Source organism: Anopheles nili, chromosome X, assembly GCF_943737925.1.
Source record: "Anopheles nili chromosome X, idAnoNiliSN_F5_01, whole genome shotgun sequence".
Lineage (NCBI taxonomy): Eukaryota > Metazoa > Arthropoda > Insecta > Diptera > Culicidae > Anopheles > Anopheles nili.
The window spans coordinates 5109794-5132769 of NC_071293.1; the positions used below are offsets into that span (position 1 = coordinate 5109794).

Here is a 22976-nt window from a genome sequence, read left to right on the forward strand (position 1 = left end):
GTAAAAATGGAAAATTTTCGATTTTATGTGGTGCAGAACTATTTTTTAAATTGAGTGCCACTCACTTTTTTTTGGTATATTAAACGTCAGCTGATTGACACTTTTTGTTTAAATATAACCGTTAATTTTATTGTATGTTATACTTGATTTATATGTAACCAACGTTAGATTATGTATTTACATATAATAACAATAAAATATAATATAAAATTAAGCAGAGTAAAAAATAATAAGTTGTAATTCAAATTTGATTGGATTCGCAATCTCAAAGCATATATTATAATTTACATTCAAAAGCAACAACAAAATTCGTTCAAAGTATATTTAAAATAATGTAACCAATACAATCTACAGTTTTATTTATTGCTTCTTATGCAGGTAGTAAAAAAATCAACATGAAAACCAATTTTCAACATGAAACCAAAACAAACGCAGGGTTGTTTCTGGTGTGGGTTTTGGTCCCTTGGCAATAGTCTCCTCTTCGCCTTGTGCATCGAAATTGAGTATCGGAATGAAATATTCACCGAAAACAAACCTTCTTATCATACACGGAAATCTATCTACTACATGCATTCGATATGATGTAATGCAACAAACGGGACATAACCTACCTGTAGTTCTTTTTTCACCGCTAATCAGCAGCATTGGATGAAATATGCTCAGATTGGATAAAACAAAACATCCAACTAGCAACAATGATATTAAAACAATCCAAAACCGAACGCCTTCCGACGGGCAGTGTACAGACGCGACTACGAAAGGTGCAAGCCATCGAAGCTAATCAGTGAAGCATAACGCTAGAAACTCCTCTCTCCTTCGGCGATACTCCAGGAAACGTGTTGTACCGAATCTGGGAAACACAATCGCAGGTGCATATGTATTAGCTGTTCGCGGGAAAGCAAAAAAAAAAGCAACATGTTCGATAACCTACTGCACAAAGTCGAAGTCGATGGTTGAGTGTTCCGCTTGTATGAGCGCCCACACAGCCCACAGGAAATGGGACGCAAGTGCGTACTGGTTCACCTGCACGTACAAGCTCTGTACAGTTCCTTCGCTTACGTCACCACTGTACTCGCTCAAGTACTCGCGTAGCCACCTGAGCTGGAATTCACGGGTCGGATATCGGTTGTAGTCGATCTCATCGATACCGGCAAACTCCGTGAAGTGATTCCCGATATCGAACGCCTGGTGATTTGGAGCTGCATACTCAAAATCGATGAAGGTGACGCATTCACGCCGCTCGTCATAGATCACGTTACCGAGCAGCAGATCATTGTGGCAGAAGACAACTGGACTGTGTTTTTGCAGCAGCTGAGCGTACAGGTCGTCAAATTCCGTCCGCAATGCTACCACGTCCGGGAACACTTTACGCACGCTGTGCAAAGTTCAAAAATTTGAGCTTAGTTTCAACACGAAGCTGCTTCATCACAACAAGAACCTCGTACGTACCGGGTGTCCTTGAGAGGGTCAGTAAAGCGATCCGGTACAAGCCGCAGGAGTTGCTCAATTTTCCCCGGCAGGGCCGGCACGGGTTCGGTTGGTGTACCATTCCGCGTGCCATCTTCCGGACGCACCTTGTGCATTTGAGCCATCCGGCGGGCGATCAGGGGCCAAACGCGATCACATTTCACCGTAGTCGGTGTCAACGTCACACCTGGGACGTACTCGTACGCTAGCCCATTGTTGAAGGTCGCATAAAGGGCAGGTGCGTAACCGTGCCGGTGCAACAGTTGAATGTTCTCCGTCTCCTTACACCGATCGATGAGCATATCCGTCTTATTACCGTACACCCGGATTAGCACGACATCCTCCGGTTCGGGTGTGGCCGATTCATCCGGCCCAGCCTGTGGCTGGTTGAAGCAACCCACCAGCTTGTTCGTGATGCCATCCGTGAAGAGCTGCAACGGAAAGGACACAATGAGGTTAGAAGGCGGCGGAATCACGTTCGGATACAAGAGATAAGGGCCCGTCTCCCCAAAACAATAGGGGTATATTAAACAATCCCGCGTATCAGGATGCGGGCGCATTATCGCCATTATCGTCATTACGCTATGTACGACGTTCAGCGCTGCCGGTTTAAGATGGATGGGTACGTCGCCTGTCAGCTACCGTAATAGTGCCAGTTTAGATGGATCATGCCCTGCTCTGAAGCGAGCATCTCAGCAAATATGTCACCATGCAGCAGATAACGAAAGGGGGTTAAATGCGTCAAACGTGCCACAGGCACGTCCCACAAACAGCAAGCGCGAAAATGAGCCTCCATGACTCATCCTAAAATGTGCAGGTGGATCCGCATGACCTGCACCGGTAATGAGATTGACCGTGTGTTCGTCTCCGCACGGCAACGTGGTGTTTGACAGCAAAGGCTGCACGAAGCCCCACACCGATCGTGCACCTTAGCCAAGACGCGAATCCAAGGCTAACGGTGGTCGCATCTGTGAGTGTGTTTTTGTGGTGACGCCTTGAGCTGGATTTTTATTAGCCTCCTCGGGTCGATCGCGTAACGTGTCGCGTTATTTGCACAGCAGCAAGGTTGACGTTCGCTTTGCGTTGATTGGGGGATTGCGAGTCGTTGACTTTTATTTAGCAGCTTCTCGAATCATCTCGACGGGGAAAAATGGATGCTTCACGGTTTGATTGGTGCCAATTTGCTTCACTCGCGTTAGTTAGGAGGAAGCCAGGAAAGAGAAAGAGAGAGAGAGAGAGCAACGGGGAACGTTGAAGGATTAGGAACGTTGAGAAGTTACTGACCTTAAATCGTACACTGTTGGGGGACCAATGCGGTCTGATAACCTGCAGTATCGCGGTGGCACCTTCAATGACCGCATCCTCTTGGATTGTTAGTGCTACCCGCTGGACACCGCCTGCCTCCACTTCTGCCCTTCCCGTTGAACTTCGTTCCAGCATGGTGCCGGGTGATAGATGCTCGCGGGAAATCTAACCGCCGGTAGACGTAACGCTTTCCGATTTCACTTCCTTTGCCTTTCGCAGCCTGTCTCTTTCACTGCTTCGCGCTGCGTAACACGTGTCGCTTTCTCTTGCTCGCACAACCCGCGTGATGGTTTTGTTTATGCCCAGCGAGGGTCTGGATGTGTGACGGCGTACTGTCACCGTGTTCCTGTTCTGGTACGCGTTCACGCACTATTATCCGGAGGAAGCAGAACTGAAACACCACCGATGGGTGGGTAAATTGGTCGTGCGCTGGTTTTGGGTGACGAGGACGACCGGTAGAACCGGCTGTGTGTCTGAGCGAAGGCTGTACAGCAAGTACTGGGCCCCGAAAATGGGAGCTACCATGCCAGCTCAAACCCTTGACGATGGTGATGCCCCCTCTATTCGCGAGTCCACACACTACTAGCGGTTTTGATAATGTTTCACTAGCTGGTAGTACTGCAGGTTGCCTCTGCTGATGTCAGGCATGTTTGAGAGCATGGTGGGACTAAGGTATTGTTGTAGGATTAGGGAGGATGGACGTGGTCTGTTATTCTATATGGGGAAGTGAATTTGAGAGAGAAAGAGAGAGAGAGAGTACTCTTCCAAGAGCGTCTAAGAAACTCTGGAGAGCTGTTGGACATCTCATACGCTCATGCCCATTATTATATTACCATTATAATACCATTTAAGCGTAATCTAAATGCCTTTCTCACTCACTCATTCTCTCTATCTCTCTCGTACTCATTCGCTTCGACTGTGGTTCGCTCTCTTTAGGCTCTCTTCGAACGCTGGAAAACCTATTTAGGAGTAATCGCAGAAAAACCAGGCGCCTCGCTTCTCTCCTTAAAATCTTAACCCATTGAAAGAGTGAGAGAGAGAGTGAGAAAATATGGTCCCATCGTAATACTGTCAAAACATGGGCTTGATTAAGCGCATAATTCTGGTTATTTTGAGCGAATTTTCTTTCAAGTGCAATGTTATTATTATCCTGCGAATAGCCTACTAATTTTAGGCCTTGAGAGGAGTCACTCGAGTTGAATTCTCATGGTAGTCTTTATGTTCTTAGCGGCAGGGCACTGCACCGTAGAAAATGTAGAAAAGAAGGGGTGGAATAAACCGGAATCGGGTAAATCTCCTCAAATACCGTTGTTAGATGACATAAAGCAAAAAAGAGAATTTAAATTCTGGGCCATAGCCGTGATTTGTGGTAGTAAATGTTCTGCAGTCTGTGATTATCAAAGTTTAAATTACCTTCAACGCTATTATTAGCCTCCACCATGCAATTACTAACCAGTTATTATAGTGAGATTTGCATATTTATATCATATATTTATTTGCATAACCAGTATCTTACCTAGAGAGTCAACTTTGATATGATAATTAAATAAATTCCCTTATTATGATCCCTTCCAGCAACAGTAGCTTCCATCAAACTCTGGCTTATCAGTTATAGTAACAGTGCCCCATGGCTTTACTCACTCGTACGTTAACCGTTACGTCGAACACTATTCAAATTTCGGCGCACAAAATAGGCGGCCACGCTGGCCGAGATGCATGGGTTGTAAAAGCTGTCAAACATCCGTGAACTTTGGAGCTGATAAATTGCGCTATTATCGGTAATTGTCTCCATTTCAATTATGCTGTTGTCATGGGCGATTATCTTCCAATCTTCGGGCATTGTTGGCATATTGATAGGAGGAAAGTTAAAAGAGTTCAGCCAAACTATACGCCATGTTGGATGCAAAATAAAGATAACCGTGTGGTGAATAGAAAAGCTGTTCGGATGGTTTAACAAGTTATAACGAGGAATTCAGCCTCACAGACCAAGCTTAGTGTAAAATCAATATTTTATTACCTTTTGATTGCTTTAAAACACTACATTCAGTGGTATACGAAACTCCAGTTATGCACTAGCGCTAAATGTATGGAATATTCTTATGCCTGCGGTCCGGTTCCGGGTGTCCCGGATGTTCCACTGCTTCCACCGGCCATGCCGGGCGTGTTACCGCAGGAACGACACGGAAATTCGAAATGCCCACCGGGCCAGTATGTTGGCCAGCACGATTATATGTATACCATGCTGCCGCAAGCTAGTGACTCCTTTTTCGCTATATGTACAAAAGAGCCAGTTATCTGGGGAAATGCACTTTCTTCTTCATTTGTACGACAAATTTCTTTTCTAAGCAAGAAAAATAAAATCCGTTTATATTATATACCTAGGTGCGAATGTAGTGGCAAATAAAACACAAGCCCTATCAGTACGAAAACAATACCTAAAGAAAGGCCCTATCACAAACAAAGAAACCATAGCCATGGCGGCATGGCACGAACGCGTCGGGGCAGCCCTTCGCTTGCATTTTGAAGCAATTTGAAAGAAAGCAACATAAGACATGGAATCGATCAATCCAGAACTATTCGTGGAGTGTACCGCAACTCAGCGTTACTGTGCCGTGCTCCTGGGTGACTTGATCCTGTCACGCTTTATCGATCACGTGGTCACAACATACCTATTTGAGGGAAGTCGCACCGAACGTGGAAGCATGAGCCACTGCAGTTAGGCTCCTAAACGAAGGTGATCCTGTGTTAGGTTGTGTGACGCACGTGTATATTTATAAATACAGGGAACGGAGAGCCCTAACCTTACGATCCTAATAAATGCACGTTTCCAGCGGAGGAGAAGAGCATCGGGACTCATGCACCTAGAGTGTTAGAATCCGATGTTCGTACTTATATGCGGACACGTTAAAAACGCTCAGAGGTTGGGTACAACATAGATGTGTACACCGTAGCGTATGCATATTTCTTAATACCTATCTAGCTAGATCTCTCTCTCTTTCTCTCTCTCTCTCTCTTTCTCTCTTTGTGTCTCTCTCACACATATACAGACACACATGTCGCTATCACAAGAAATTTTGCAAGCATCGGAAATCACCAAGCGGCAACGCAGAAACGTACCTCTCATAGGAACCTATCGGAGCGACGAAACTGTGGATTGTACATGGAGCTATAGGTGAAAGAGGGCCGAGGCGGTAGATGGAGGAGCTATACGGGGGAGGAGGGGGAAACATATGTGTCTTATTTGTACGAGAGAATCATCAAATTAATCTACAACCAAATTGTATATACAGAGGTGATGGAATTGTAGCGCAGCAGCTAAGATGTAGAATTCACGAACGGATTCTATGGGGATTTATATATGGCAAAGTGAGTAGGGATAGGAGGGGGTTAAGGATGGAACGCCTGTTCTAGTTGCCGCTATGCTACTGGATGAGCTTGATCCTGCGGTACCCGGCTCGGAACGAGATACACATCAGTCTATGACATAGGCCCACGGGTGCTCCACCTTGCCGTACTGGATGTCAGTGAGCGTGTTGTACAGCCGTCGGTACAGTGGGTTGTCGTGGGTTTCGGTAGGTACGAAGATGTCCTCGCCCATGTAGGAGATATGCTCGATTGGGCTGATAACGGCCGCCGTACCGGCACCGAACAGCTCCAGTAGCTAAAGGAGATGAAAGATCACGTCAGTAACCTGATGATGGACGATTGTCTTACAATCAACTGGCAGTGGAGGTACTTACCCGTCCCTCTTTGGACAGCTTCTTGATTTCTGGCATGGTGAACTTGTTCTCACGCACCGAAAATTCACCCCATTGGTGGCAAAGGCGAATGATGGAATCACGCGTGATACCGGGCAGGATGAGACCGTTCAGTGGAGGTGTCACCAGTTCGCGTTCTGTGAGTGAAGCGATAAGTTAAACAATGCAGCTTGGAGATGATTAAAACATCACGATTGAGTGGTACGAACCTCCGTTCTCCTTCATGTAAAGCATGAAGATATTCATGACGCCAACCTCGGTTAGCTGGTGATCATCACCATACAGCCACAACACCTGATGGCAACCGTTACGCAGAGCTTCCTGCTGCACGTGGATCGTGGGCCCGTAGTTGGAGCCGACTTTGCGATCACCGACACCACCTGGCCAGGCACGGGTGTACTTTGGCTCGGCGTACAGCTTCAGTCCCTTCGCGCCCGGTTTGAAGTAAGGACCCACCGGGGAAAGGATGGTGTAGAGCAGGGCGGAATCGGACGACGCGACACCGAGCGTTGGCTGTGACGTTCAAAAGCGACAATTAGCGTCTGGAAACGTCGGGAGAACATCCCTCACACTTACCTCAATGCCGATTAACGTTGGGCGGATGTACAGGCTGGCGGATTCGGTGTGAGGTACCCACTCCGAATCGATCATGACCAGACGGGCCATGGCCTTAATCAGCTCCTCACACTCAAAGGTAGGCAAGCCAGACCGGTAGGCGGTGACGTTCATACGCGCCATGTTCATTTCCGGTCGGAAAAAGCGAATCTTACCATCATATCCGCGGTACGCTTTCATACCCTCGAACAGCTGCAAAATAAGAACGAGATTGTCAGAGCTGTTCCAGGTCCACGTTGTAGTACGCAGCATCCTCGACAGCTTACCTCGATCGCGTAATGGAACACCTTCGCCGCAGGGTGGAGGTTTAGGTTCTCCATCGGCGTGATTTCCGGCTTCTGCCAGCCTCCTAGTCGGCGGTGGTATGGCACTTTGAGCATATGATCGGTGAAGTATTTCCCAAATGCTAGATCATCCACATCCGGCTTCGGATTCAGCTGATGCGGCGCTGCCAGACGAACGCTGAGATCGGAATACTGGATAAGCAGACAAAGAGTTGCATTCGTTAGAACCGGAATTGATGACTTCCCAAACCCTTAAGCCATTCAGCGTCAATTCCCTATCCAGGGTATAGCTCTAATACCGACGAGGGGACAACGCAACAAGGGGACCTTCCACAGACAGCTCCAAAACGTGCGCTCCAATCCCAGCAAATCGTCACCATTTCGGCGCGACAACCGCTCCCAGGGTCAAGTTCACGGTGGGGTTCCGGTTTGTGCGGCAATCGGTGGCGATTTGCATTCGTTGGCACACGGTCTGGGCAATACGAGGGTTTCGTGGAATTTCATTGACCTACAGGATGGCCTCCGGTGGGATTGCCCGGATTCCTGCGACGCCATCGCTGATAGGCTAGAGCGTACTCTGCTCACTCGTGCGCGTACGCAAGACCCCCAGGGGAATGGGGACTTCCCTTGGGGTGGTGTGCTGATGCAAGATTAGGAGCACCGACCATCACCTAACTTCTGGGAACTTGACCGTCACGTGTGACGTATAGTTCCAAGATTTACAACTACCCGTACGTACCTTGAACTGCTCTCCTACGTCAGCCGCATGCTCGAGGGTCATCGGGAAGGGAGCCGCAAGTGGTGGCACCTCCGCGATCTTCGGGAAGTTGTCATCTTCCTCCACACGCAGCTGAGCTTGCTGCTGAGTTCCACCGTGTCCGCTGCATGCTCGCACCTGACCTCCCTGTACTAGCAGTTGCTGGATGAGCTTGTGCTGGTTCTGGAACACATAACGGACCAGGTTCTGCAGAAAAGAGAGACCGTAAACGTTAGATTAGTCTTGTAAATCGAACGCGCCTAGTGGGCGGCAACTCACAGTACATTTTTGAGATGTGGCTGATAACGATTGCAAAAGGGATATGAAAAAAAGGCCCGTTTCACCTCATCGCCCTTTGCCAGCATTATCTGACATTCCCAAGGCGCCATGTTTTCGCTAATCATCCCGGCAACAAATATATCAACTACGAGCCCATTACGCTTATCACCGGTGTTTGATTGGGTTTCCCAAGTACAGGTGCGAGTACAGGACCTCCCAAAATCTGACGCTGCCCTCTGATTGTTCCCCTCTACGTAGAGTGGGGCTCGGGGGTCACGCGATTCTGATAAGGAAGTGGCTTCGATTCGTGCTATTGGGTGCTCTTGAGGCGCTCCCAAAAACGCGCCCATTTACCAGCTGATATCGAGGCTTAAGCGAATGAAATAACGCCCGCAATTAAACACCTAAAGCCCTTCTTCCTGCTGAAAAAAAAAACCGTTTTCTTATCGGCTGAAATCGCCACGCGTGACGTCTAAGTACATCGTGGGTTACTTCTAGCAGCAGTTTGCGCATGCCGAAAGTATCTGGCACCTGTGCAAACATTGCTTGTTACAGATGGCGCTTTGTTTTTTGGATTTCAGTGCTGCCAACGCATCGCCTCACTAGAGTCTATCGATGCCCTGTATGTCGGGTTTGGAGTTGGCAGAAGTGGTAGACAACATACGGATCCATTCTCTTCCCTCCCCAGTCGGTTGATTAATTGAGCTCACAACCAAAAAAACAATAATTGATAATGAACGAACAACGAAAAAAAAACGTTGCCCGCTAAATCGGGACCTCCTCCACATCGGCCCTCTATCTCGTGGCATGCCCTCTACTTCAGCTCCTTGCTACCATCCTACCACAATCAGCGGCAGATAAGGCGGCCTGAAGCCCGCCACAGGCCTTATCAATCATACTATTTTGCCACGGATGCACGAAACAAGCCGTGCTTCGCCTGGATGGTGTTTACCTTGCCGATGCGCTATAATCATTTGTTTTACATACGTTCCGATAGTTAAACAGGAGTGGCCCGTTGGGCCTGTTTTCGCCTCGCTGCAACATCGCGCAATCACACGAGCACGCGGCCCAGCTGCGAATCCTCGCAGGAACCTGATTCCAAGCGGGTTGCCAAGTGTCCCGGGCGATAGTGGAGCATGATGAAATAGCGAGTGCCTGCGGCTTCTCCATCACAGGAGAAGTCGACGTCATTTGCGAGCCACTCGCGATAAGTGAGAAATCGCGTCAGTTAGCCGGAACCTGGCGCCATTTTTTTTTGTTAGTTTCCGGTGGGCATGTGAGTGCACCATGACGTGCGTTATTCTGTGATGATAGGGGAGATGAGTACTACACAACCCCACTGGAGGAAGCTAAAGGACATTTGGGTGGTGGATAAGAAATGGTCGTGTCCAGCCCCTCATTAACCTCTGGCCAACTGGCCTCAGTAACTGGCGCAGAGAGCTCTCGCCTGACGCACAACACCGGCAAGGTCAAAGTGAGGAGAATAGATAACGGGAGGTTCAGTCTGGCGAGCCCTTAACAAAGGAAGCAGCTCATCGTTGGGGTCACCGGTCGTCGCAAATCCCGCCGATGCCCTCATTGGTGTTCTTTGTTGCGTTTTCGCGTGTTGTACGGGGTTAGCCCTAGCTGCCGAAGATGAGCTACTACTGCTGGCACGAGTCTGTGAGTTTGATTGGTTGACGTTGCGCTGCGAATTTTCCCGGAGGCCGAGCCCTCCGTTCCGTGCGCGGGTTAGTTAGTTGATCTGATGGCGTAAGTGGGTTGATTGCTGAATGGAGTTGGCCTCCGTCTAGGAAATGTAACAGGGTCATGCACCTGTTGCCAAGCACTCCTAATTGGACACACTACCGCGTTAAGTCATCCCTAGCAGGCATCGCCACTAACAGGCCACTAGCAACAATAGTAGTATACAATGTCCCACATCCTCAGACAACTCTAGCGGATGTAAGTGGACGTCCGCGAACGATCGCGAATTAAATTGCCCTCCACGAGCGAAGAATGCCCGCGAACAGGGGTAATCTAGTGCAGGTGACTCGCCCCTCACAATCAATCCCACCACGGTAGAAGGAGCGTGACCGTGGTGACTGGTTTAAACGAAAACAAGTCCACCGGAGCAAGACCGGACGCACTGGACGGTGGACGTCTGGAGGTCAAGTAACTGCGGGAACTGGAACAAGAACCCGGAGTCAGCAATTAACAATGCGAGAAGGTCTTGCCCACCCGGCACACGCTAGGGTGTATGCACTAGCGTGTTGGCGGTATACAAATAGATCAATAAGCAATTGAACACCGCTAGAGCAGTGCACTTGACAATTATGCAAAGCAGTGCGCTGAGCTAGGCCGAGGTACCTGACAGGCATCGACCATCGTGCTTGCTGCAGCACTTAGAAATGCTCCACAGCGCATCTAACCACTCGCCGACCTTCTCGACGTACGATGAACCCTTCCTGCTCGGTGCAGTGTCCTTCAGATGCCGAAGGACTACCGGCAACTAGCTGTTCCGCGTTCGTCACACGTTGACAATCCGGTTTCTAGGGCGGTAGGAAGCTCCGGACACCTTTCTTTGGTGGACGACCTTCCGAAAAGGCACGGAATCGGAGCCCCACTTGCCATCGGCAGTGTCTACAACCCTGCCGGGCAGATGCATACTTGCACTCGTTGGAGAATTAGAGTTGGAGCTTAAACGAGAAACCTGTCTGGAGGTCGAGCCTCCAGTGGAATAAACACACCACATGCACCGAGCCGTGTTAGGCATCAATCATAGCAAGTTTGGGGCATCGACGTGTCGAATGAACTTCTTCTATAAAGTTTTATTCGTTCTAGTAACAGCAGACGTGCTGTTTGAGAGCAGTTCCATATCCGTAACAAGTTAAAACCACCGTGTTTGAGCTGTTGCTAGTTAACCTGAAGAATGCATCGTGCTTACCTTGCTTCGTAGGACCATCTTGAATGCACTAAGCTTCTATGTGTGCTGTTGAGGATGAGCTGACGTTGGTTTCGTCCTCGCTGTGTACTGAGATTGTGTCCTTTGTTTCGCTTGACGCCTCCGGGTGAATATCACGATTCAGGCTGAACAAAACTGGAAGGGTTGAGATGTAGTTGAGATGAGATTCAATTCGAAAGCACATAAAAACACAGCCACATAAATAAGAACACGTACAAGACACATTGACACGTAACCAAAAACAAAATTAACAAAAACACTTCCTTCCCATACACACACACATTTTGCACAGGCACAATGTTCACTAATCATTGGCTAAGGATCGAAAGGAGCTAACGCTACGGTTGTAAACGCCCGAGCAGTGATTTTAGCAAGCTGCTCTGCACCGTCGAGAAAAGCCTTGAAAAACTGCATCCTCCGCTGTTCGTATCAACACTTTCCCTTTCACATGCAAACCGCGTTGCCTTACTGCTAAATCCCTCTGTCAGTAGCAATAGTAACTGCACACTAAAGGATGCGTCGCGAGTTTGACGCAAGCGCAATTTTGACAGTTAGTAAAAACAAGTGTACTCAAAAAAAAAAATAAACAAACAAAAATTCTAATAAACGGAGCTTGCTTGGTGCTAGGGAAAAGGCTTTTCCTCAGCTCAAACGAGTGGTGTGAAAATTGCTGCTCCTTCTCAACAGTGAAGCTAACGTGTCCTGCTATCCTGCCTTTGCTTTCTTTCTTCTCGCTGCATCGTCCTGGCTTCACTATGCAGTGGACCTGGGCACACTAAGGTGTCAAGGATACGCGTGTGCCTTTCGCTCTTTTCCCATAATCATGTTGCTTGTGTACCTTTTAAAATATGCCACAGTCTTGCTCCTCGCAAACGCTGTTGCCGTTAGTGTACGGATCTCGTGCTCCTTGGCGCCGTTCGCACGTCTCTACTGTATCTTTTTCGCACTTGCGTACAATTTGTTGTTTAATTATGTTGGCTTCCTTTTAATTCGCTCTCTTTTTTTTTTTTAATTTGCTCCACCGAGGCCGCTTGGGATAAGGGCGTGTTGTTGCGCTCCTGTAGTTGCTCGAAAACTGACGGGCCCTCGCGCTCAGCGCGGGAATAAAAAGTGTCCGGCTTCCTCGAGCTCCCCCTCCACCCTATCGGGCATCCACCCTACCCCCCTCCCCCCCCCCTTCGATCACTCTAGTTTGCGATGATCCTGCCGTCACTGGTCGTCACCGTCACCAACACGCGGTGGGGCACGCACCGGCACCAATACTAAGAAACGCAACGCCTTCGGGCTTGTTCGCTCTGTTGCCGTACGATCGAATGATCGATCGGGTTGATAGCTGGTGCGGGGGGTAGTGGGGGGGGGATGGGGGGGGGGTGTAAAAGAGCGGTGGGGGGGGAGGATGAAGGGGTGGGGGTGAGTGACGAGGGGGTTTGCAGGGGTACGCGTTCGGGTTTTTACGTGCCGCGATAGCGACCCGAATGAACGTGTTGTACGAATTTTTGCTGGAGTTTGCAACTTTTGGCTCCACGATCGCAAAGGTGGCGGAAAGGGGAGGGGGGGGGGGGTGAGATCCTGTATGTATGCGTGCTAAGGCAAAAGAGATGAGGAGTCAGAAGGAGTTCAGGGGGTGAAAGGAAGGCACCCATTATCGTGCCGCGCCGAAGACACGAGGTTGCTCCACCCTACACCCTTCGGCTACCCCTACCGACGAAGGGTGAGGAGGGAGGGGTGGGGGGGGGGGTAGAAGGGTCTCAAAGGCGCCTTCTTGCCCTCCCCCCCCTCTTCCTCCACCCCTTTTGGCTCTCAGACGCTCCTTGCGCTCCAACCGCTTAGTGCGTGCTGCGGCACCCCAAAACGTACAGTAGTGTGCGTTTGGCGCAGAACTCGCGCATTTTGGCAGCCCCTCGCTCCTCCGGCAACCCCCCCCCCCCCCCGCCACCGCACGCACCCGCTGATAAGAGCTCCCCTTTCGTCACCCCCCCCCCCCCACCTTCCTTCCTTCAGCCCCCTTCACAAGCTCTCGCTTGACGGTGGCGATGGGGGGGGGGCTTTTTTTTTCTTCCTCCCCCGGGTTTTTTTTGCGAGTCTGGTTTTTAGGGGTTGCGTGGTGGTGTTTTTTTTTGTTTTTGTTTTCGGCTGCTCAGTTAAATCGCAATCTCGCGACCGCAGACGGCATGCGTGTGTGTGTGTGTTTCTTTTTTCCAGGCTGCTGACGCGGTATAACCTCAGGCGCTTCTGCCACACTCCCTGCCACCCAACCGCGCCGTGGGGGGATGATTTCGCATTTTTCACCACCCAAACTTGCCCCTCAGCCCATCGAACTCTCGCACATTGCACTCAAAACGCCCCATGTGGAGGGTAAATTAGAATTTTTGTGTCTAAAGCTGTCAGCGCACGGCTTAAAGGGGGCCTTTTCATCCAGTAGGGTGGGTTAGGGTGAAATGGAGGCGGTATCGTTCATCTCGAGCGAATTGAATCACCCACCCGAAGGAAAACAAACAACGGTTATTGTGCAGGTTTTTTTTTGCTGTTGTTGTTTGAATTGCGGACCCAAAAGGAAGCATCCGTGGGACCTTCAGAACCGTGCGCGTGTTCTCGATTTTGCTGGCAAATTTGGCGCACCAACCGAGGCTCGTAAACAACAGCTTCAACATTGTTGCGCCGCAAGTGGGATAAATTGAGTTGTTGATCGCAAAGAAGAGATTCGTAGGAAGCGGGCGACACTGCCGATCTGCCACCGGTGGTTCACGTTCGGTTTAATTGACAGCAACGTGGCACATAACCTAGAAGTTTACTTAGCTCGTCTGGGGGGGGGGGGGGGGAGTGAGGGAGGGCGTATTTCCCTTTCGCGAAATTTCCCTTTCACTTGCTTCACGTGGTGGGGTAGAGAGGCGACAAAATTCCACCCCAAGGATGGCTACCTTTACGTGAAGGCCGTTACTAAAGGGGTGGGGGGGAGTTAATGGGGGGTGGGTGGGAGTTATAGTATGTTTTTTTTATAGTTATCCTTAAGTGTCATTTACCCAAACGATTAGTAGCGCGATGGAAACATTTTATCTATTTCGCAATTGTTCGCTAAACGTTCGCATGTTTGTTCTTTTAACGCCTCGCTGGCATCAGGTCGGTGTTTGTTTTGTCAACATGTTTTCAACACCGTTTTCGGGGCGGGGGGGGGGGGGCTCGAAACCTGCCCCGTGTGTCATTTCCCTTGTGACAGCTCTTAATTCGCTTCACAATCGAGCGCGAATTGGGACGAAAAGCAAAAGGGTGTGTCCGTTTATCTTTTTCTTTCTTTCGTTCGAGCGCACGGCTCTCATTTGACCTTTTTTTCTAGTTTCATGTTACATTTTGGAACGGCAAACGTTTACGGGATGATTTCTTGCTTTTATTCTTTGTTCTTCGTTATCGCTATGGGGCTAGAATACCAGGACCTGTTTATGAGGCGCCCATTGGCGTGTTTTCCGCGCCGGTGCACGCGCCACTTCCGGTGAAACGATAATTGAAAGGAGTGAGGAAAAAAAACGTCGCAATTGTTTCGTCATCAGCTCTTGGAAGGTAACGGTGACAACCCCGGGTAGTAAACAACGGGGCGTAAACACCAGCGCGCAAATACCGCGTAGTAGCGCTTTTCCGGCAAACCCGCGTAACGCAAACCGCGCCGCGTGGTAATTCCGTGAATGATGACGATGTCCGCTAGGTGGCGTCGCAACGATCGGGTGCTGACGCAATAAAGTGCGAGGATGTTGTTTTGCACCACTGCGATGGTGGACAGCATGTGCCACTGTTGTGACTGATCTGCATAAGGATCAACCAGCAAGCTGTTCAACCTAATATAAACCTACCCAATGCACATCCTCGTGGCTGTAAACCACGTGTCAGAGCTCTCGAAATACACACAGCTCAAGGATCTCGGCAAAAGGACCTTCTTCAGAATGAGTGCCGGTTGTTATCTTTATAAAAATGGCTTAGCAAATATTTTAAGGAAAGAGAAGCTCCCCCAAAAGCACTCTAGAATAATGCAATGTAATAAAACACGTTAGAGTAATACAAATTAAAGGGGACTCAGAGCTCCCCTTGAGGTGCGTTTTGGTAGTACCGTGGAACACCTCACATCGCTGGCAAGTTCTCCAACATCAACCTGCAGGTCAACGCTTAGCGCAAGACACGCTGTCGTGGAGAAAAGGGTGCCCAGGAAGAAGGTAGCAGGCATCTCGGTGTGTCAGGCTGGATGCACAATGCTCAATCGCTTAATGTAAACGGCATTGAACGCTAGTTCTCGCGCCATGTTTTGCACTCTTTTGCCGGGTCGCGTAAACACCATGACGCACGTGATGGTGTGATGGTGTTGCCCCATTGCACGGCAAACAACAGGCGAGAGAGTACAACAAAAAAAGCAAGCAAAAAAAAACCGCAAACTAGCAAGCACAATAAACAGGCTGCTCGCCTCACATCACCTTCTCTAGACGTACGCGAGGAGGACGATCGTTGCGAGTCCTTCCAACTGGGTGTCCAGTGCAGGTACTACCGTCAGGTTCCATGTCGTAACAGGTTCGGGCAGCTCGTAGTAACGATCGGTAACGCTAAACGTAGGCTGTCCGGTTCGCTCGGGAGAAAGTCCGGAGTCCTGCGCGGTGTACGTTTACGAAACACGCGAAAGATCGGGCACTTCGCCCTCAGGTGGCCTTGAATCCAGGTTGCAATGGCAGCGGAAACAAACAAGGAGAACCCGATCGGGGAAATCGGATCGAATCGGATCAGGTTGCACATGCACATGTACTGTCGTTAACGTGCCTGTAAGCGTTACGGTTCATGTGAAAGGCCCCCCCTCGGAGGCTGTCATTAATATCAGCAGCATCTCACATTGCTTCCTTCCTTATTGCCATGCTAGCTCACCACCACACCCCCTCTTATCCCTCCCCTCGGTTGCTACAGCAGCCGTAACGCTGGACTGTAACGTGTATGGGCTTCAAGGTTAGGAGGTTTGAAATTCGATGCAAAATGAGGGAAGTTTTTGCCGCAAGAAAAGGATCAAGCATCGTACTACTTGAGCTACGACGATCCTATGGCGCCATCCGGACATTCGCTCGTGCCTAATTTGCTAATCAATAATTTCTATAAATAGTTTAGATAGCATATCTCTCGTTGTTCCCGTAAAGGAACGGGCGTTAACTCGATCGTCTGCCGTCTGACGTCGAGAGTTGTCACTGGGCAGCTAATCGAGTTCGAGAGCAATCGTGCATAACCACAAAAAAGGGTCTGTCAAATGCGTCTAAGCTGGTGATTTTTTTTTTGTTAAATAAAACCTCCAAACAGGATCCTAGATGCGATAAGTGAGGTACTGTTGTGATAGTAGACCGGGTCTCGCGTTGAAACAAACAACAACAAAAAATGGCTGGCTCGTGACTCCTGGGGCAACATTAAAAGAGCAGTCAAAAATTAATAAAATTGCCTCCACGTTTATATTGGTGAAGGGGCCCGTCTCTGCGGCATTTGCCCACGTCACACGGTTGCCGTAAATGAGCGCGCGCGTGTGTGCGTGCCTCTCAGCTTCTCATTCAATCAAAAACCTCCAAAAACCTACTATCTGCGTGGTTGAGAACATGCTAACGGAACGGGTTTGGGGAGCTTCAACTCACCCTACGATCACCCCCTCTCCCCTCCCTTCGAGGGAGACGAAGTTTGCGAGGGATGTGAGAGGAAGGGTCCAAAAATTCGCCACTCACCACCGCCACCCTCGCGCCCTCTGGTACCACTCCACGCGAAGACTCCACTTCCCGGTATGTCTGGGGGACGCAACCTCCTCTACTTCTTCAGTCTCGTCTTTCTCCCCCCTCAAGCCCATCCTGCTTATATAATTTCGAGTTGGATCAGTCGAAATTGCGTCTTACTTTTTATCAACCAGCGGATGTGGTGGAGTCACCACGGAGAGAAGAGGCGGTGTCTGTGTGTACAAGTGTGCGAACTCCCCCGAAAAAACTTGCCTGTCTTCTGGTGGAGGGCAACTTTTTTTGCGCTCAAACATGTTTCGCGTTCTCCTATCTCTACTTCGCCTTATTCCACCCTGCCAACATTGCGTCGGAAGCTCTAACACGTCTTTGGGGCTTCTTTTGGGTATCATGAAGAGACGCTCATGGACCTCAAACTCCTCCTGCTCGGAAGGTACTTGCGTTTATTGTCCTGGACTTCTTCTCGCTGTCAGACCGTCTTATTTCGGAGTGTTTCTGCTTATTATCATCTGGCAGAATGGATAAATTGGCTTCGTGGCGGAAAGATATGAGCTTGTTTTTTTTTATTTATATTTGACGCGTTTTTACCTTCCCCACACCTTCTCCTCGACCACAAGATGGTTAGCTCAAGGTCTATTGCGTTGCCATTTTTTTGTTTTTACCGCAGGATCCCCGAATCGTGTGTTTGCATTCATTTATTCATTTTCTTTCTGTTTATTACGTCTCTCCGCGAGGCTGTAGGTGTTGACATTTGCGATTGTTTTTCGCTGCAAACAGCGAATGATGCTTGGACAAAGTATCGCCACGTTGAAGGTGAAACTGCTTTAGAATCGTATTCGCCAGCTGCACAATGATTTGCGTTTGGTTTTTTTCCCGTACCCTAAGAAAGCTTTTCGTGGAGCCGGTTTAACTGACATTAGATCATTAAAGTACGATTTCGGGCGCTTCTTCGATTAGAGCTCGTCTTTATTGCCGTTGTTAATAATATTTGCTTACGCAGGGCACGTCTGACGCACGAGAAGCAAGCCAGCGTGACAACGAAATTGCTGCCACATGGTCCACCGAAAACGCTGGTGGAGGCGCACGGTGGACCGAAGAAGGGAAAGGTCCGCATGGTACGTTCCAAAAATTTTAAACGACCCGATCGCTCATTACTGGACGTCGTCAGGACGCTCAGGATAGGAGGTTAGGGTCTTAAAAGGTACTGCAGGTGTTCCCTTTTGCCTCCTGTGACGTTGGTATTCAAGTACTTCCATTGAAATTCCACGTCAGTGTGTGCGTATCTCTTGTCAGCAGTGGGTGGGGAGGAGGGGGAAATTACCGAAACTCATCCCTTCACCCTTTCCCACCCCACCAGCCGAAGCTTGTGACGTAAAACGGAGCAAACTGTATCAGACGCACGCAGACGTCAACATTTGCGATACGGTTTGGTGCGACACCGATATGGAACCGGTTCCGGGCGAGCCCAAAACGGTCCAACCAATCAACGAGCGAGCGTGTGGTACCCCTCGCTGTTCACCCCTCCCCGGTGGTTGTCCCTCCACCGTCAACTAGCGATCGTCTTGATGCTGCAGACCTTCAGATTCTTGATGGTGTGATCGTGATCTTTATTCTATAGTTGTTGATTGAATATGTTTTTTCTCTGTCACTTCTTTCCATCTACAAACCCTTGGGCCTGTCTCTCTCTCTCTCTCTCTCACTCTCGTACTTTCCTCACTCCCCAGATGGGATCGTTTAACGTCGCGATCTCGAGAGCAGAACAACAAAAAAATCGAAACGACCGGTTTAAAATAGCATACCCACACACACAGACGCTCGCGTATATTTTGCAGCATACAGCCACCCAGCCAGAGGGCTCGATCGCGAACCGACCAATCGGCGCTTGGGCCCTCAAAACCCGGTGAAACTCCGGGTACTTGGACACGTGGAAGGGCACACACCAGCTAACCTCGTTTTGCGAGCCGATCAAATTACAAGCACCCTTTTTGTCGTGATCCGGGCGTAATTTGTGATCGGACGATCACCAGCTGTCAAGTGCTCCGCCATGCCCTGCGCCATTGCAGGTTCCAGAACGTTCCGTCAGCGTATCGCCCGTCAAATGAGGCGCAGAAAGTAGCAAACACAAAACAAGGTCACAGCCCCATAACCTACCGAAACTACCGCACAAACACCTTGTTTTCGCCTGCTTATCTATCTCTACTGAGGTGACGAGTTTTTGGTGCGATCTAGCGTTGAGGAATGTCGCGTTTGGAGAGGTACAGGCAATCGTAAGCGTCTGAGGTATCTTAATTCCGTCGCCAAAAACCACGGGTTGGGCATGAATCAGGTCCGCTAGGGAGCAACAACCGTGTCGCAGGATGATGACGGATCTTTTGACCTGACCAGCCGGACATGCAGGTGGTGAAGGTCCACGGGAATGGCGGTGGGTCGAATTCCGTCGTAAGAAACGTACGCAAACATGGCTGATATCGAAATGAGACGCCTCGGGAGTTTGTGATAAAAAAACACCCCCCGACACTTGTGACGTGCCGGCGTGTCACGCGAGTAGATTAAATAGGGCTGCGGATTCCCGCCACCGGCATGGAACCCTCCGTCAGCTATGCTCACATGTTGAGGCACTGTCGCTTATCTGGTTTGCTTCATTTTTATCAGAATATTTAGCTCAACGGCTTCCCCTTCTCTCTGAGGAGGATGCCACCTCAATTCGGAGAGGATATTTGAACGAAAGAAAGATCCTAGCTGTGCCTTTGTGAGGGTCATCTGGTGGAAATGGTGCATCATCGCTTGTTCGGGGTGTTCCAGTTCTAGGAGACAATAAAAAAATACTTTCAAACTCGTCGTCACGATTGATAAGTTTCTTTAATATTTGCAACCTTTCAGTTCTATTTAACTTGTATATTGTGATTGTAAAATAATGAGTAATAACATTTTGATTCGTCGATAACACTTTGACTCGTTATATGCATTTTTTACTCAAAATAATCATTCTAATATTTTCTTATTTTTCCAAAAACGATCACCATAGACTATTCATTTCACGTGTAACGTATGTAACGGTTCTCAATGATAACTGTTGCTGATTCAAACTAAAAGCATGGAAACAGGCGCACATGCTTGATAGTAAATTAAGGAATCTTGGGTAGTAAATTTAACTTGAATTAAGTTTAAAATTGGCTTCAATAATGTTCGATGCAAGCATTCTGAATTATTCCTGCTGGTCAGTATAAAAGCCTTTGATTTAGTAGAACGAAACTGCCGATTCATATTTTTTCTACCTCATTTCCCACCGACAGCTAAACGTCACGAATATAATTTAAATGTTATTATGTTTCCGAATAACGCCGGCAAGAATTCGTATTTCAAATATTACAAGCGTTCTTTTGATGTTATAGACTGTTTGACGTTTGTATATTCGGATTAGCGGATGCAGTGAGTTATTTCGCTTCAGTTATCTTTAAACGAAAAACTGTCGCTACATTCAACGCATGGTGATAACGAAACTTGGTAATCCATAGATTATTTGCTCTTGTAAGGTTGAAGAGGGCTCGACTGGCCTATCTAAGACGTAGAGTATGATTGATAAGTATGCAAATAGTCGTTAACTTTTGTTCTTGTAATATTTTACTTCTAACCGTAGGAGCAATCGTACGTACTTCGGCACCAACGTGATTGATAACGAAAATAGTGTCCAGTCCAGTTCCCGGTAGGGCGTTTTCAGCAGCTTATTCTCCGCAGAACAAACGAGTTCGACAATGGATGTGAAGAAAGTAATAATCGATGTAGATGTCGGTACAGACGACGCGTGGGCATTGGTACTGTTGTTGAACGGTGAAGCCAGGTATAACTACAAAGTCGTAGCGATAACCTGCGTGCACGGAAACACTAACGTAGACAATGTGGTGTCGAATACGCTGTCCCTTCTGTCGGTAATGGGACGAACGGATGTGCCGGTGTTTAAGGGTGTCGACGAGCCGTTGTTGCCGCCTGCCGTGCCACATGTTGGCGGTAATTTTCACGGTGAGAACGGATTCGGTGACATCCAATTCGACCATGAGGTCAACCGAGCACCCTTACAAGAGGAGCACGCGGTTTCAGCGATTTGTCGCCTGGTGGAAGAACACGCGGGCAATATCGATCTGCTATTTGTTGGGCCACTGACGAACTTGGCGCTGTGCTTGAAGATTAAACCGCAGGTGTTCGATCAGCTGTCGCATCTTTATATTATGGGAGGTAACCGGAAGGGCATCGGCAACGTGACGGCTGCTGCTGAGTTCAACTTCCATAGTGATCCGGAAGCGGCCTGCATTGTGCTGCGGAAGATACATCGCCCGATCACGATTATGCCGTGGGAAACGTGCGTGTCCCAGTCAGAACAGCTGCCGATGGCTTGGCGGATGAAGGACCTCGGAGCGGGCGACTTGTCACCACGTGCTGTGGCCTTGTTGGCATTGCTAGACGCGATAGAGCAAAAGGTGTACGGTGATAGACCACGGTGGATGCCGTGTGACGCATTTCTTGTTGCTGCGTACCAGAAACCACCATGTGCTAAATACGATGCACTGTGTCCGGTTGATGTGGAACTGCAGGGTGCTCTCACACGTGGCCAGATGGTGTTGAACCGGAGCAAGTCTGGGACAGGCAACGTGCACGTCATAAGAGATCTCGAAGATGGTGCGTTTAAAGAACTATGCCGATCAGCGCTTGACGATTTATCTTCGAATTAAGCTGTCCCTCAAACTAGTTCTGTTATATTTAGATCGTGGGCTACAATTCTTTAGTGGTCTTGCCCTGCTACAAGAGAAACGAGAACCCCGTCCTATTGGTGGATGAACAATTTATCTCAAATAGAATCTATGACACCTTTGTCCATATGAACGCCCTATAAGGATTTTACGTACTGAGCTTTCTGGTGCGATTCTTGTGACATGCTCATCACAACGAAGCCAAGCGAGATCAATGTTCCACCCTACGGCGTACCTTATAACATGCAACAAGTTTATTACCACTCCATGTTTGACAATCAATAAATTTACTGAAAATAACGAATGGAATGAACTATCTTCGCTTTTCCCTCTGTTCGATCCCTATATAGCTAATACTGCTCCATCGGTTCGTCACCATCCGTGGATTCACTGTCTCGCCCTTTAATGCGTACATTTTCCTCCTTCAAAGACTTCAGCGTCTCGCGCTGGGAATCCAGCAGCAGCAGGATCTGTGCACGCAAGTCATCATTCTGCTGCTCGATGCAATCCAGCACCGTGCTTAGTGAGTCGAGACGATCGTTTAGTTCGCTGATCTCTGATTGAAGTAAGAGACATGTAAGAAAACAATAACCACGGGACGTCGGAACCTGCCCATACAGACCTGCCGGTAGCATCTCAAGATCCAGCCCATCCTCGTTGGAGGATTCGTCGTTTTCGTCCGTTGCTACATCCACTCGCTGCTCGTCGTCAGGCTTATCCAGGGTTGGTTTCGTTTCCTTCGTTTCCGGTGGCATGATTGTTTGATTGCAGTGTAGAACAAATCACCTTACATGGAGTGTGTTGATAGAAAATCCGCCTTCCCAGGTTTTTCACTCGATTCGTTGATTTAGTCACCTGACTGCTTGGTACGTCTTTGTTTGTATGCATTTGTTTTGGAACAATGTTCAGAGGAACTGTCAAAATGTCTATAGCGCTGCGTTCGAGGCTCATGATACCCGTAGCCAAGTTTAAGCACCGGGTATATGTCATCAACCAAAAAAGAGTCCCGTATATGCTACATTCACGGCATTACTTGGTGTTTCAAGTATTTCCGTGAAAGTAGTAAAGTGCTGCAGGCCTCAAGATCACTAAAAGAGAATGT

The 22976-nt window shown here is 48.7% G+C and overlaps 4 protein-coding genes across 4 annotated transcripts; 1 reads left to right on the forward strand and 3 right to left on the reverse strand.

Annotated features, from left to right (window-relative positions):
• Positions 1-324: 324 nt before the first annotated feature.
• On the reverse strand, positions 325-2907 carry LOC128728517 (ethanolamine kinase). Its single transcript, XM_053822143.1, has 4 exons — positions 2752-2907; positions 1450-1898; positions 932-1375; positions 325-850 (listed from the first exon to the last, which is right to left on the reverse strand). The coding sequence occupies exons 1-4, from the start codon at positions 2905-2907 to the stop codon at positions 778-780; spliced, it is 1122 nt and encodes a 373-aa protein (XP_053678118.1). The 3' UTR covers positions 325-777.
• Positions 2908-6244: 3337 nt separating this feature from the next.
• Positions 6245-12471, reverse strand: LOC128728635 (branched-chain-amino-acid aminotransferase, cytosolic). Its single transcript, XM_053822264.1, has 8 exons — positions 12248-12471; positions 11392-11544; positions 8169-8393; positions 7412-7621; positions 7107-7337; positions 6740-7043; positions 6513-6667; positions 6245-6433 (listed from the first exon to the last, which is right to left on the reverse strand). Exons 2-8 carry the CDS (start codon positions 11407-11409, stop codon positions 6245-6247), a joined length of 1332 nt encoding a protein of 443 aa, XP_053678239.1. The 5' UTR covers positions 11410-11544; positions 12248-12471.
• An 8413-nt stretch (positions 12472-20884) lies between these two features.
• Positions 20885-21856, forward strand: LOC128728518 (inosine-uridine preferring nucleoside hydrolase-like). The gene has a single exon (XM_053822144.1). It carries the CDS (start codon positions 20885-20887, stop codon positions 21854-21856), a length of 972 nt encoding a protein of 323 aa, XP_053678119.1.
• Positions 21857-22085: 229 nt separating this feature from the next.
• Positions 22086-22733, reverse strand: LOC128728853 (UPF0184 protein AAEL002161-like). The gene is made up of 2 exons (XM_053822502.1): positions 22497-22733; positions 22086-22430 (listed from the first exon to the last, which is right to left on the reverse strand). The coding sequence occupies exons 1-2, from the start codon at positions 22627-22629 to the stop codon at positions 22225-22227; spliced, it is 339 nt and encodes a 112-aa protein (XP_053678477.1). The 5' UTR covers positions 22630-22733; the 3' UTR covers positions 22086-22224.
• Between the last annotated feature and the right edge of the window lie 243 nt (positions 22734-22976).